Below are 15,969 nucleotides of genomic sequence, written 5' to 3'. Positions count from 1 at the left end.
TATAAGGCCCACTTAAAATCCTTTAATTTTCCCAAAAATTGACAGTGCATATATATACCAGTGCCACTCTGCTGAATACAGCCTTATAAAGGAGTTTTAGTGAAGTTTCTCAAGTACTGATGCTGAAACAGTATTAGCATTAGCTGCTAACCACGCTAGGTACTGGCTCTTTCACCATTGACAGGTGAGTATTATTGGCCTGTAGCCCGCTGCTGACCCCAGCTAGCGCTGCTGGAGCAGTATTAGCATTACTTACTAACCGCACTAAGCGTTAGCTCTTTCGCTGTTCAGAGTTGAGTATTATTGGACTGTATCTTTGCGCGATTACTGTGTTAAGACAAGATCTATCCTTATCTATCCTTAGTAACAATAAAAAAGAGCACATTTGTGGGCGGAGCATAAAGAAGTCAACTTTTCAACAACGGAATACAGACAAACACCCAACGTTGGAGCCCATATATTAGCTTCAATATATGAGAGGAAGAAGTTTGAAAGAAAGTAAATAGCATTCAGAATTTTCTAGCACAGTACAGAGGAATAAGGTAAGCAGAGGTAGAGCACATACTTGAGTTCAGCCGTGTGTGCAGCCATGAGGGACCGAAGACTCTTATCAGCAAGAGGGCACCCAGACAGGCTGAGAGTCAGAAGCAAAGAGAGGAGGAGGAAGAAAGAGAAAGCAGGGAAGAAAGAAAGAGCCCATAACGTCCCAGATCAGTAGCAGAAGTAGAAAACAGGAAAGAAATAAATCTGTATAGATTGTTTAAACTGGCTTTGCTGAGCCCAGGCAGGACAGAGTAATTTGAGAATGGGGTGTCTTTTAGTATACCATACCTGCGGTGGGATGCATAGTTTCCAGTAATGTGGCCACTGCCATCACAGCCAGGCGTGGGACACCTATACAGAGAAGCAGATTAGAAAATGAGGACACAGTAAAACTGTTTTATAAGGCATTGAACTTCTATTATATCTGAATATGGCTTATGATCCAACAATTACTGTTTATTAAAATAGCCCCACTCTATAGTTTTAAAATAACAGACTATAATCCATCTGTTTCTCTGCATAATTTATTACTCTCATTTTACCCTGTTTTACCACAGAGCAGGTATTATTTAGGTGGTAGGTGATTCTCAGCACTACAGTAACACTGACATGGCGGTGCTATTTTAGTGTCTGTTGTGCTGATACACATGGATCAGACACAGCAGTGCTGCTGGAGTTTTTAAACACCTAGCAGTATCACTGCTTGACTGAGAATAATACACAAACAGCATCCTGTGCTAAATAACTAAAACAGTGATTGTTTTAGTTCACTGTTAGTAAAAGAAACTATTAATCTAAAAAAGTGTATTTGGAATTCTATTTAGATTAGTTTATCATCGCAGAATTGTTCTAAAAAAAGCAACAGACCACTCAAGGTTGTTTGCTATTGTAAATAACATTTGGATGTTTTATTCTTTATAAAAACTCCTCTCATATTAAGGTACAACAAATACAATACACTAATTTATATCTACAGCAATTAAAGGACCATTAAGGATTACGTTTTCTGTAGTAACTCATAACATGATCATGATGTATCATGAAATATTAAGTTAAGCTCTTATCAGCAGAGCTTTAGCCAGTATTTTCTTATTTGAAATGTGTGAGATTTAGCCTCCGAATCTGCCCACCACTGATCAGTCCTCCAGTCCCATTTCCACACTCAGGGTTGGCAGGTATAGACAACAGCATACATGAAAATGGGAGAACTGGCAGTTTTTCTGCAGAATAGGTAATCACTGAGCTTCTGTAAGGTTGCTTTCCACAGCTATGTAATCTACCACCACCACTAGCGTAGTAGACATGGCCATTTTGGTCACTGCAAATGTATACCGGTATATTCACTGATCAGCTATAGAGTCAGACTTGGCGTTGCTTGCCACTTTGTGTCAAACTGGCAACCTGAAAGAACTTTGCATCTGGGAAGGTATGGGAGGGGAAGAAGTCTCTATCCAGTGTTTGGAAATTGGACTTTTGTAGCCAGGGAAGCATGTAGCATGCAAACAATGTAATAACCATAAAAGAGCTGAAAACACTCACATGAGGAGCTCTTTCTTGCACTCCTTGGGCTGGAATTTGACCTTAAAGTTTGGTGTGGTGACCTCGCCAGGGTACTTCCTGTCCTCTGGACACTCCTGCAACATGTCACAGTCTTCGGGGTCAGAGGATGCAAATGATTGGCCTGTGTGATCCATCTGTAAACACATAGAAAACATGATCAGTGTGTAAAAAGTGTATTAATGATGTATTAATGTAATTTGTTACGTTCTTCAATAATCTTAACCACAAATCTCAAAACACCTCAAACCCCAGAGGTCTCACCTCATCGAGCTCCTCCTCCCGCTGTCGGTTGGGTTTGGTGTAGTCCAGAGGCCCGTCCCAGTTCTCCTGCTTGTAGGCCTGTAGGTGTGGTGAAATGCCGCTGCTGCCGTGGTGCAGGGATGATGAGGACGATGAAGAGAGATCAGGGGAGCGCACGCCGGGGCTTGTGCTCAGCGGGCCTCCCTCTCTCTTTATGGGTTTTTTCATACTTAAGTCCAGAGTACCGTTCTCATCCACCTCTATCTCCATGCTCTAGAAATACAAAAATAAAACAAGTTTTTAAAGAATGTAGTTGTGAAAAATACATCCTTTTGCAGCGATGCTTCACGTGAAGTTTCGGTTTCATCTTCTCCAGCATCACAGGAGTTATCACAGAGAATATACTCAAGTTCAATGTACAAAAAAAGGGTACGCCCACTTCTTTGGTTTGTATTCTTGGTTTCGTTAAACCTATTTTTTAACCATTTAGTTCTTCTTTGAAATAGAGGTACAGTATGTTACCTCGCTCCTCCACCACTGAAACATCCCTCACTGCTGTTGTCCATTTTCCCATCTCTCGAAAAACAAAAGTTTTGACATAAAAGTTCTCTGAATTTCAATATGGCTGTTCAGACTGAATCATAGTACTTTGATTGTAAGTGACCCAGATTCAAATTTATATTTTTATATTTAGTGTGTTTTTATCATTCACACAGCCACACAAATATCTCATCTGTAAGGCATCTGAAAAACAAGACCTCCATGTGATTTTTCTTTTTTTTTTTTTGTGTATTAAGCTATCTATCTAAAACTTGAGGGATTCTCGATATTACCTGAAACTTTATACCTGAGGTTATAGAGATTTGTCAGCAAGATTTTTTTCTCTGCAATTACTAAACTATTAGTAAAAGTGTTACTAAGTCACATAGCATAATCTTCTTCTATTTCTGTTTGCCTTTCCCAGATTCCAGATTTTTTAGATTTTAACTGGTAAATTGTTTACCAATTACATTTTTCACATCTAAAATGGTTTAATTTCATTCAAAACACAGGAAAAACTGTACTACAGCATACAACAGCACTGCTGTCACTCAAACCTCACTTTTGACAAAGTTTGAAAATTATTTGGAATACTTAACTTTTTTTTTTTATCTTTGGGCTCCAATTGACCCCTTTCAATGTTTAAAGTTTCTAAAAACTAATTAAATCATATTTGTGTTTTATATTGATTGAGTTTTTATTTTAGAAATTTTAATAAGTAATTGTGAAATGGATTTTACTGTAGCCTTTTTGTGAAGTATGTGCGTGAATGTGTTTTTTTAATACATTTTTGCTTTGTAAAACCCAAATATGGATAATATTGAGGTCATTATACTCATTCTAAAATATCTACAATATAATACAAAAAATCCTAGCTACACCATACTCATTAGTAATGAAAGAACCAATTATATCTTAATACAGAATATTTGACATAAACTAAACATGTTAAGATTAAAATATACAATAATTAAAATGATTTTCAGGAGCTTTAAATTGTTGGGTCCTAAGTGATTCTAAGTGTAAAGGGTTTTAGTAAATTTGAGGATAATAGCAGGGTTAAAGTTAAAGTTCTGTGCTGTTCTTTGTAAAGTCCTTTTATTTCCTTTAATCATGATGTACATCAGGTCAGGATATTCAGGTCAGGAACCCACCTCATTTCTATCCCCCTGAACTCATCCCAGGTTGGCAAAATTTCCCTCCAGAGACTAGAAAAACTGTATGCACATCTATGTCAGCAATGGTTGGCACTTTGCTGACAAGTTGCTGAATGCATTTGTTAAAAGGGGTGTTCAATTTCTGAATCAGTTTCTCTGATTTTGCTATTTATAGGTATATGTTTGAGTAAAATAAACATTGTTGTTTTATTCTATAAACTACAGACAACATTTCCCCCATATTCCAAATAAAAATATTGTCATTTAGAGCATTTACTTGCAGAAAATGAGAAATGGCTAAAATAACAAAAAATATGCAGAGCTTTCAGACCTCAAATTTCAGAAATCAATATTTGGTGGAATAACCCTGGTTTTTCATGGATCTTGGCATGTTCTCCTCCACCAGTCTTACACACTGCTTTTGGATAACTTTATGCCTTTACTCCTGGTGCAAAAATAATTCAAGCAGTTCAGCTTGGTTTGATGGCTTGTGATCATCCATCTTCCTCTTGATTACATTCCAGAGGTTTTCAATTTGGTAAAATCAAAGAAACTAATTTTTCCAGATCTGCATATTGTACATATTTTATAGTGTAGTTTTTTTTCCTTTGAAAAAGGTACCTATTCTGGATAAACACAGTTTTGATACAACATCATGTACCAGGATACATTGTGTTATTATTTTGTCGAGTTGAACGGGAGTTTAATTACAGTACATCCCAACATGCCCTGCGTTGTTGACTACTGCGAGCCGTGGGAGTGTGTGTGTGTGATGAGTGCTGAGTGCTGAGTGTGTTAAGAAGCGGCAGAGGCACCCACGTGGCGGGTGGCTGATCCCAGAGCGGCCGTGCGCTGATTAGTGCGAGCTAGTGGGCCTCTCAGCCCATTAATCTTCCCCTTTTATCCCCCTCCGCTAAAAACATGGCAGCAAATCGAAAAAAAAAATGATGAAGTGGTCACTCCCCTCTGCTGAGAGGAAAAAAGGGCATTTTTTGCAAAAAGAAAAAGGGGGAAAAATCACAATAGGGAGAAAGCCTGTACAATTACAGTATAAACTCCCAGCGTGTATATGAGGGGAGAGGGGGCAGATGGGAAAAAAAAGGAATAGAGGATGGAGGAAAAAGCAAACGAGAGTACGAGAGAGAAAGAAAAGAGAGGGAATTTAGTCATTCTGCCTATACATAAAGCAATGACCTGCATTCATCCGTCCATTACCGGGATAATGAAGAAAAGAGCTGGGCACACCTGGTCCTGGGTAATCCAGGGGAAGCCTAATGCAATAACAGCGTGAGGAGGAGGACGGAGAGAGAGAAGAGAAAGAGGGATAGATGAAAGGAGTGGGGGAGAGGTGACGCAACTGGGCCTCAACAGCAGCCAGTCTTGCGGAGCGTGCCACTCCGGCTCATGATAAATTTATAGCAGCCTGATACCGAATCTCCTCGTTTCTCTCTCACACACACTCACACACACACACTGACACACACTAGTACACCTTTTGCCTGCTGCTCTGTGGGGAGGCTGTGTTTGAACAGCTGGATTTTAGTTCAGCTCACTGACGGATGTCAGCGCTGGCTCTCTGTACAATACAGTACAGTCGTAACAGAATGCACTGTCTGTGTGAAAAAGCGTGTGTGTGGAAAAGTGCCAGCCAAGCTAGTACTACAGGTCTGCTTTCAACATTTACTCTGAATGTACTGTATTCAATGTCATACATCATTCTCAAGGTTGCGATCCAGCAGCACTGGAATTCTGGAATGATCTCAAATGATTATATGAATTATATTCAGTACTGTGTGTGCTCATTTTCTGGCAAAATATAATGAAATATTTTTTTGTATATATATAAAAAAAATGTAGTAAAAATCTTGATGTGTGGGTTTCATTATTGATGCCACAACTGTATTCCTGCATGTTTTAAAATGCATAGTCTACGTCTCATTGGCTATATATTTACATGCAAAGCTTTCCTCCAATCCGAGGTGTTTATATGCACACTTTCCCTCAAATAAGTTGCATAACAGGGTGAAGGGCTGCAAAAACTAATCAATTATTAAAATAGTTGGCAACTAATTTAATAAACGATTAGTTAGGTCTACGTTATCATACACATACAATACAGAGTACAGTTGGTACCCAGTAATATGGAGCAGAAAGTCATGTTGAAGCCATGGGTGAAGGAGATTCACAGTACATTTGCAGTCAATTAACTCAGTCACTATTAGCATTAGCATTTCCCAGAGTTTTCACTTCCACCTTAAATGTGGCAGCTCGACCAGCAGCTCCAAAATAAGCTGTAGTTTTAGTCAAGCTAAAGTTAGCAACAGGTTCTATTTTTTTCTCTCACTCAGTGTCACTAGAGACTGCTGGAGTAGTTAAATAAGAGTAGTAGTACATTTCTCTCTCACTTTCACAAATTTCGAACATTTTTCATTCCACCTTAAATGCGGAAGCAGTTACAACTTTTCTTCATGGTCTTTTTTACTCTAATGTCGTGTGGAAGTGTTTGAGAACCACAGCCAATTGTATATTTACATTACAATCACTGTTGTTGTGTTATTAAATAAGGATAATAATAAAATTAATGTAATTGTCGGGTTAATTTTTTATGTACACCCTAACATTTTTTTAATAATGTTAGATTGTGGGTTCTTTATACAATTACAACATTAGTAATTTTTTTTCCATTTTCTTCCCAATTTGCATGGCCAATTACTCAACCCATTCATTAGGACTTCCTATCACTAGTGATGCCCCAACACGTCAGGAGGGTGAAGACTAACACATGCCTCCTTTGACACATGTGAAGCCAGCCACCACCTCTTTTTGAACTGCTGCTGATGTAGCATTGCCGAGTAGCATCACAGCGCACTCGGAGGAAAGCGCAGCGACTCGGTTTCGATACATCAGCTCACAGACGCCTTGTGCTGAGCGACATCACCCTTTGGAGTGATGTGGGGAGAGGGAGAGAGCGCAAGAGGTCAATTGTGCTCTTTCAGGGCTCCGGTAGCTGATGGCAAGCTACATGAACAGGATTTGAACAGGTGAAATCATACTGGCAGTGCTTAGCCTGCTGGACCACATATTTTTTTACTTTTATATCTGAATAATAATGATTAATTGAAAAAACAGTCAACTGATTAATTGATTATCAAAATAGCTTATAGTTGCAGCCCTAACAGAGTAGTCACAAAGGGTTTATTGTGTGTTATTACAACTAGTAATGCAATTTAAAGCATTTCTTTTTACATAACATAAATAAACAAGAACAATCCAGTGATTAGAATAAGCAGGTAGTCATCTTCATTTTAATTTTGTACAGTGTACAGTCCGAGTAACTGTGGTCATTGTCAGCAGTGTGTATGAAGGTGGTCCATACCTTGTCCTGGTGCTTAATGCTGAGGTTCTCAGGTCTCTCCCAGCAGCGAGTGGACAGGTTTAGAATGGCCGTGGCCGCCATGTGCGCAGCCTCGGCATCATGGGAGTAGTCGTGGATGCTGGATGAGCTCTTTCCGTAGGCGCTCTGCAGGCTGGGACTCGGGGAAGAGGTTCTGGGGAACGGAGGCTTGGCTGTGAAGAAACAGGGGATTGTTAATTAATTATAGCTGATTATTAGTATTCCTAATCACGTCCTCTACTCGCTAAGATGTCCCCCGGGAGGCTTTTAGGACTTGCTTTGCTTACTTTTGAAGGCTTTGGGTGAGGTTTCGCTGGTGAGCATCTTTGGAGCGAGCATGCGCTTGCCGAACACCTGCACGTCGAAGCTTGCATAATCGAAGGAGACCTTGGAGTACTTCTCCAGCTCCTTAGCCAGATTAGCACGCGGGGTACTGGGCAACAGACTGGCCCTGTAGCTGCCAAACTGCGGCACCTCCAGCTGCTTCACAAAACACATGGGTCTGCATGGAGAGGAGAGAGGGAGAGAAGGGGTGGAGAGACTGAATTAGAAATAGACAATATAAGAAGTTGAACAAAATTCCCAGCAAACTTGTCCTTTTTGTTTTGTAAGCAGTATTATAAGTATTCCATTATCATTTTGGAACAGAAATCTTACAGGACCTTCAAAAAACATCTTGTGAAAAGTAATATGTAGCTTGTGTGATGAAATCATGTAATAAAATGGTGTTATGTTTTTTTTCTTTTTCTTGAGATTTAAGTTACAAAAATTACAAATATGTGCGCTGAGTGGTCAAGTGGTCTAAAGTGCTGCCACTATGATCAAAAGATTGCTGTTCAAATCCCGGTCATGTGGCTTGCCATCAGCTGCCGGAGCCTTGAGAGAGCACAACTGGCCTTGCTCACTCTGGGTGGGTTAATGGTGTTTTTTCCCCTCATCACTCTTAGGGTGATGTCGATCAGCACAAGACGTTTGTGAGCTGATGTATTGGAACCGAGTCGCTGCACTTTTCCTTTTTCAATGTGGCATGAGCATCATAATACACTCACTGCATGAACATGGAAATTGTTGAAATAATGTGATATCATTATTTTTACAGAGTGTCACTGTCCAAAGAAAAACAAATATCTCCATTTTGTTGATCTCTAATTCACTACATAATTTCTTGACGAATGGACCCATAAAAATTCTGGAAAATTACCTGAAATACATAATTTTTTCATTGACTTCTACTGAAAGATAAAAAAGTTTTATATCTCTTCTGTTAAGTTGCTATTTTGACGATGCATGTTTTGTATTCGACAATAATTATATTTTATGATTTGCCATATACAGTACATTGCACATACAGTATTGTACTACTACACTTTATTAATTGAATGCTTATCAAACTCAAAAAAGGATAAAACAATCTGACAATGCCTCAAGAATCCAGTCAAAGTTCTAACCTTAATGGTGGGTCTTTGTTCAATCAAAATGCGCTTTATTAAAATAACTGGCAGCACGTTTTAGCGCTCTTTTATGGCTTAGATGAAGATCAAATCTGCTTGATTTTTAATTTTCCAATTGACCTTTGCTCACAATTGTGCATTAAGTACTTTTTACAAAGTTATTTATTTCCCAAGTCAGTGGCTTCTAAAGCGAAGAGGAAGAGGGCAAATAAGAGGCAGACATTCTGTAGCTGAGTGTGAAATATCTGGAGACCGGGCAGAATTCATACTTTAGACAGAGAGAGAAAAAAAAAACAGAATAAAAAGAGAATGAAACAGACAAAGCAGAGACTGATACAGACTCCTGAAGGAGGAACATGACGAGAGAAAGTAAAAGGGAGAGAAAGAGATAGATAGAGGAAAGTGAGAGAGCGAGAGAGATAGAGGAGGGGCAGAGAAATGCACTCTACGAGAAGAAGAGCAGGATTAAATGGTGTCTTATCAGCAAGGGGCACATTTGCATATTGTAGAGCATGGAATTTATGAGCTTTAAAACCGGCTTCGTTTTCCTGAAGAGCGGCAAGTCCTGATCAGCCTTTCACTGCTACACCCACAGATCACTCAGATCCACTCTACAGATTCTTTACAAGCCACAAACATACACCCTTTAATGAGCTATATAAAGGAAAATACATAATTATTTAATTACTATTTTTTTTACTTTAGAAGCAACATGTTCTTATGTATTACTTTTTACACCACTGCTTACGGCAGTATGAGATTAATCAGCACTCAGATGTGAGATAAAACTGGACTATCTGAACTAAAATACTTTATATGGACAAAAGTATTGGGACAGATGCTTAGTCATTGTTTCTTCTGAAATCAAGGCAATTTATAAAAGAGTGCATCTTTCCATTTAGGCACTTTCCAACAGAAGCAAAGCATCTTTTCATGAAAACAAACATTTCCAACCTCACCGCTACAGTAGAGTACAGGGAATAAGTAGAATACAGACACTGTTTATGCTGTATATGTTGTTTTTAGATAAGAGAATGCCATAAATAAAACCAACACACTGTAAAGTTTTCCTATTTGAAAAACTGTATTTTTCATGTGTGCAGCGACACAAAGTCATTTCAAAAGTACTTTTGTACTTCAACTCAACTATAAATATGAATATATGCAGACTCTGTATATGCTGATAAACAGCATACGACTTTTTTATTTTTTCTGATAAGAGAAGTGCTGTAAACAAGCAAACAGGAAAGTTTTCATGAAGTGTGCAGCCACACAAATTCCTTTAAAAAGTACTTTTGTACTTCAACTATGAATAAATATGAATAAAAATATGAATAGAGGCCTTTGATTATTTTTTTCACTCATGTAATAAAAGCAAACATATTTATACAAAATGGTCTATTTTTATACATACCATGGTGGTGGTGGTGGGGTAACTAAGTAAATGCCGCCCAATAGCACTACACTGAGGAACCCTGAGTGTTCCAGTAAGCCAGGGTGATATTAGCTAAGGGTTTGTCCTAGGTAGCTTGTTTAACATAATAAATGTGCAGGCTACAGTCCAATATACTTGCCTCTGAATGGGGAAAGAGCTAGCGCTTAGCGTGGTTAGTGGCTAATGCTAATAGTGCTGGCGAACTAAACAGAAACTCTGGTATAAATCTGTACTTCAACGAGTGGCTTTACTGCTCCTTGCAACCTGACTGGAAAAATTCATACATACGATTTTTGGGAAAATTATAGGGTTTTAAGTTTGCCTTATAGTCCGAAAAATACTGTAAAATACTGTCTTGCTAGGAATACAAGAAAAAGATCAGTCGCCAAAATATGAAGTATAAAGCAGAGGAGGAGAGAGGAAGAGGATACATACTGTATAATACTGTTTATTATGTTTTTTTTTTTGTTTGTTTTTTTTAATTATGTTTTTATTGTCATACAGAATCATACATGTCATTATAGGACATTTAAATCTTTGTGTGTGTATGTAGAGTAGGACACTCCTGTGATAACCACTTCCTAGTAAGAGTTTTCTTGGCAGCCACCAGCAATATGTTCATTAGATATTTATCCCTTTTCTCCCACTTTTGGGGTATGAGCCCAAAATATAAAGTCTTACTTTCTAATGAAATTTCACATTCAAATATCTCTTGTAGGGCTTCATGTATCTTCTTCCAGTAGTCTTTAATACTGGGGCAGTCCCAAAATATATGGTAATGGGTAGCATTTAAATTTCCACAGTTCCTCCAGCACACTGGGAGGTTATTATCATAATGGGCCTTCTGAGAGGGTGTAACAAAATATCTTATCAGGTTTTTCCAACCAAACTCTCTCCAATACAGGGACCTAGTGCACTTCCATTGATATCTCCATATTGTTTTCCATTCTTCATCTGATATAGTTATCCCTCCTTCCCTCTCCCATTTAGTTTTAATATATAAAGTTGAATGTGGTTTTAAATCTAATATGGCTCCATACAGACATGAAATAATTCTGCCACCGGTATCTGCATTATATGCTTTCCTGAACAAATCCATTAGACCTGCACTCAACTCAGTTATATTTTGTGCCTTTGTTTTAATAAAGTTTCGCATCTGTAAATATCTATAAAAATCTTGTTTTTTTTTTTACTTTTCAAAACTAGGTAGTGCTCCTTCTTCCAGAATTGTACACAGTGCTGTTATTCCCTTGGTTGTCCAGTCCTTAAATCTGGAGTCAAGTTTATTTGGCGTAAAGTTAGAATCATATGCACACCATTTAAGAATTGCAATGTCTCCCTCTAATTTATATTCTTTTATAATCATTTTCCACACTTTAAGGGTCCATTTCACCCATGGATTATCAATGGTGTTTATATAGTCTTGTAGTTTGTCATCTGCTAGGATTGTCTGTATGGGGATGGAGATGACTTTTTCTTCAATATTCTTCCAGTGTGCATTATATATTGGGTTGCACCAGAATATAACAGCCCTCATTTGTGCTGCAAGGTAATAATCTCTTAGAGAGGGTAGACCCCAGCCCCCTTTTTCTTTAATTAGTTGTAAGGTTTTAAGGCGAACCCTAGGTCTTTTTCCTTGCCAAATATATCTCGATATCATTTTATCCCATTCATCAAATTGGTTTTGGTTCATTTCTATAGGTAAGGTTTGGAATAAATATAATAATCTCGGTAGTACATTCATTTTAATGGATTCAATCCTTGAGCTAAAACTAAAAAAAGGAATTAGATTCCATCTTGTGATATCCTCTTTGATTCTTTCATTAATAGGCTGATAAATATATTCTGATAATTTTGCAAGATCTTTTGGTATTGTAATCCCTAGATATTTCAGAGATTCTGTGTGCCATGTCAGAGGGTACCTTTTTGTAATTGTTTCTGGTGGGTTATAATTATATGAGAGTAGCTGGGTTTTGCTTACATTAATTTTATATCCTGAAAGTTGACCATACAGTTCAAACGACCGCATCAGGTGGGGTAAAGAATGTGTTGGCTGTGCTAGGTATACGAGGATATCATCGGCATAGCAAGCTAGTTTATGCTCTACCCCTTTAACTGTAATTCCGATAATGTCCTCATTTTGTCTAATGAATTGGGCCAGTGGCTCCAAGTATAGAGCAAACAACTGGGGTGACCATGCACATCCCTGTCTAGAACCCCTTTCTATTATAAAGCTATTTGATAAATGTCCGTTGGTCTTAATCCTGGCCACTGGGTTATTATATAGGGCCTGTATAGTTGTAATAATTGTATCGTGTAGGCCAAATCTGTGTAGAACTCTATAAAGAAAAATCCAGTTAACTGAATCGAATGCCTTTTCAGCATCAACACTCATCACTATTGCTTTTATGTTGTTTTTTTCGATATGATCTATGACATGTAGGGATCTTCGTATATTGTCTTGTGTTTGACGTTGTTTTACAAAGCCAGTCTGATCATTATGAATTAATCTGGGTAGAAACTCCTCTAGTCGTTTAGCCATAATAGAAGTAAAGAGTCTATAATCTACATTTAGAACAGATATTGGTCTGTATGACCCACACTCTGTATTATCCCTGCCTTCCTTTAATATAGCTGAAATTACTGCTTCCTTCCTGCTAGTTGGTGTTTGTGCCTCTTTCAAAACCCAGTTCAGTGTAGGAAGCATAACCGGAATCAGTTCTTTACGGAATTCCTTGTACCATTCCGCTGTGAAACCATCCAGTCCTGGTGATTTGTTTAATTTAAGTTTACTGATTGCCGCATTTAGTTCGTCTTCAGTTATGTCGTTAATAAGCACTTCGTTTTGTTCATCATTTAAAGTAGGTAACTCCAAAAAAGCTCAAAAAAGTTCAAAAAAGCATCGATCTGGGTCACACTTCCCCCTGGAATTTTAGAATATAGCGTTTTATAAAATGTTTCAAAGGCATCTTGAATTTCATTTAGCTTGTGTTTTATTTTCTTCATTCTTGGATCCTTAATTTTATGTACTGTATTTTCTGCTATCTTTTTTTTCAATTTCCAAGCCAATATTTTCATTGATTTAGACCCGCTTTCATAATATCTCTGTTTTAGAAATTTTAGTTTTGTTTTAATTTCTTGTGTAATCAAGCTATTAATTTCATATCTAATGTTCCTAATTTCCTTAAATATGTTTTGTGCCCCGCATGACTTGTGTTTTTTTTTTCTAATTCCTTCAGTTTCCTTTGTAACTCCTCCATTCTCTGGTTCTTTATTTTTTTCTTATAAGTTGTTGTTGCTATAATTTTACCCCGTAAAACTGCCTTTAGGGTATCCCATAATATAGGCGGGGAAACCTCCCCGTTATCATTAAATTCCAAATAGTTTGTAATTTCTGTTTTAATTTGTTCCTTAAAGGAGGGGTCCTTAAGTAAACTTGAATTTAGTCTCCAAATTGTATTCTTTTGCCGAGTACCAAGGTCAACGTACAGATATATAGGCGCATGGTCACTTAGGTCTATTGTTCCAATTCCACAGGAGTGTATATTATCTTTGTCTGTTGCAAATGTTATAAAATAGTCTATCCTTGTGTAATGGGAATGAGGAGCAGAATAATAAGTATAATCCCGTCTGTTCGGAAATAGTTCTCTCCATATGTCTATTAGACCAACCTCCTTAAAAAGAGTGTTTATTTTCTTATGTAGTGTCTTTGGTTCATTGGTTTTTCCACTAGAAGAATCCAACTTAGGTTGTAGGTGTGTATTTAAGTCTCCTCCACATATTAAAATCCCTTCTGTTTTTGTTACCATAATATTAGTAATCTTCTGGAAGAAACTAAAATCACTTTCTGGTGGTGCATAAATATTTAGTAAGGTGACTGGTTGTCCCTCTACTTTTCCCTGTACTAAAATAAATCTGCCCTCTTTATCCCCCATTTCCATTTTTTTTTTCAAAATGTAACAAGAATAGCAACTCCTCTCCTATGTCCAGATTTATATGAGGAGAAAAATAAATGAGTAAAGCCCATCCCCCTTAATTTTTCATGTTCCTTATCATTTAAGTGAGTTTCTTGTGGGTACACTACATGGGCTTGTTCTTTCTTCATTTTAGATATAATTTTCTTCCGTTTAATAGGATTTAGCAGCCCATTTACATTGAAGGAAATAATCTTTACCTTATTACTAGCCATATGTGTTTACAGACTGGTGGCCAATTATACTCACAGACATAGAACTTGGTTGATCCACCCCTGAATAAAAAAACGAAAAGCAAACAAAAAAAAAAACATAATAACAATGAAACTCGAACGTGAACTTGAGTCTGGTTCCAAGGCTGGGGTCTCAAATAATAGACCCTATATGGAGCTGGAAAAAACATCCAGCCGTGGGGGAAAGCCTCTCCCATCTTTGTGAAAAGGGCCCCCACCGAAGCAGTCCCAGAAAAAAAAACTCTCCGTTAACTTCGACGTATTCCTCCCATGTATTTGTTACGATATTAGTAGGGGAAATTGTATCAGAAATTATATTATATCAGAAAGCAATATAATGGCTTATTGTATGTAGGAAATGCAGTATCTTATGCATGGCAATGACAGGACAGCATCATGTACACATATTTGTGCGCTGTATTTTAACTTGTCCGCATTTTTCAAGTCAATGGACTCGTGTTTACACGCCCAAAGGAGGTGAAGTCTGTCTTCTGAAGGTTCGTGCTCTCTCGCTCCTCCACCTGCCTCTGCTTTCTCAGTTCTCCCATAGTTGCCCACGCAGAGCGGGAGAGCTGCTCGGTCAGCTGGGTGCTCGTGGGTAGCTCCAGCGTTTGCCGTAGTAAAGTCTCGATAAACTCCACCATAGACGATCCCTCCTCTCCTTCTGCGACATTATATATCCTCAGATTCTCTCGCCGAGACCTGCCTTCCTGGTCAAGCACTTTGCTCTCTTGCTGGGTCACTACTTTTATCAGTTTGTCCAGAACTTGTTCGACATTTTGTACGCGACTCTCCGTCTTTTCAATCCGTGTCTCTGCCTGAGCTATTTTATGGTTGATATTGTTAAGCTCCGACTTGATATCAGATAACTGCTGGTTCGCATCTTTGCGAAAGTCCCGTATCTCCTCCAGAACTCTCGCTAAGCTAGCTGCCTCGTGTACTTGAGGATTAGCATTAGCGTCGTTACCTTGTGCTTGTGCAGAGCTGTTTTCTGCGTTTTCCTCGTTTGTCGACTCCTCTGTAGTGCTTTTTTTGTTCACGTCCCTTTTCCCCATCCTTGCCCCACTTAGTAATATGAACTTGCAATTGTTTTAGCTGATTTAAAGGGGCGAAATGCTAGTTTTTCGGAGGAGCCGAGATCCTAGGCTGCCATTCAGGTGGATGACTTCACCGGAACCTCTGTTTATTATGTTTAATGATATGATATTGTCCATTATTCCTGGGGCCCCAAACGCCTTGAAATGGCCCTGGTGACTATATATGTAGATCTATGTGTGCATGTGTTTGTGTGCTTGCTCTTGTGTGTTTTAGCATTGTGACTGATGTAACTTGTGCTGAACTGTGTCAACAGATTTAACGAAAAACCACAAAGCAGAGTGTTAGGAGAAGGAAGGCTTTATCCACAGAAACACACACACACACACACACACACACGAGCACAC

The 15,969-nt window shown here is 38.3% G+C and overlaps 1 protein-coding gene across 8 annotated transcripts in view; it reads right to left on the bottom strand.

The window, feature by feature from the left end:
• The window catches only part of myt1b (myelin transcription factor 1b), an 83,068-nt gene that overhangs the window by 16,560 nt on the left and 50,539 nt on the right, over positions 1-15,969 (bottom strand). For 6 of the 8 annotated variants that reach the window (XR_007441600.1, XM_015606214.3, XM_022677332.2 and 3 more), the window contains 6 exons: positions 7,722-7,936; positions 7,417-7,607; positions 2,365-2,616; positions 2,083-2,237; positions 832-894; positions 566-634 (listed from right to left, as the gene is read on the bottom strand). Coding sequence is in view for 7 of the 8 variants with exons in the window: in XM_015606214.3 (XP_015461700.3) it covers positions 566-634; positions 832-894; positions 2,083-2,237; positions 2,365-2,616; positions 7,417-7,607; positions 7,722-7,936 (945 nt within the window). In the remaining variant the exon portion in view is untranslated. The remainder of the gene's footprint in view (positions 1-565; positions 635-831; positions 895-2,082; positions 2,238-2,364; positions 2,617-7,416; positions 7,608-7,721; positions 7,937-15,969) is intronic. The other 2 variants (XM_022677334.2, XM_022677336.2) reach the window with 1 other exon arrangement.

Source organism: Astyanax mexicanus, chromosome 13 (assembly GCF_023375975.1).
Source record: "Astyanax mexicanus isolate ESR-SI-001 chromosome 13, AstMex3_surface, whole genome shotgun sequence".
In the NCBI taxonomy this organism is placed as follows: Eukaryota; Metazoa; Chordata; class Actinopteri; order Characiformes; family Acestrorhamphidae; genus Astyanax; species Astyanax mexicanus.
The sequence above is the reverse complement of the archived record's forward strand: the minus strand, read 5'-3'. Positions and strand labels throughout refer to the sequence as shown.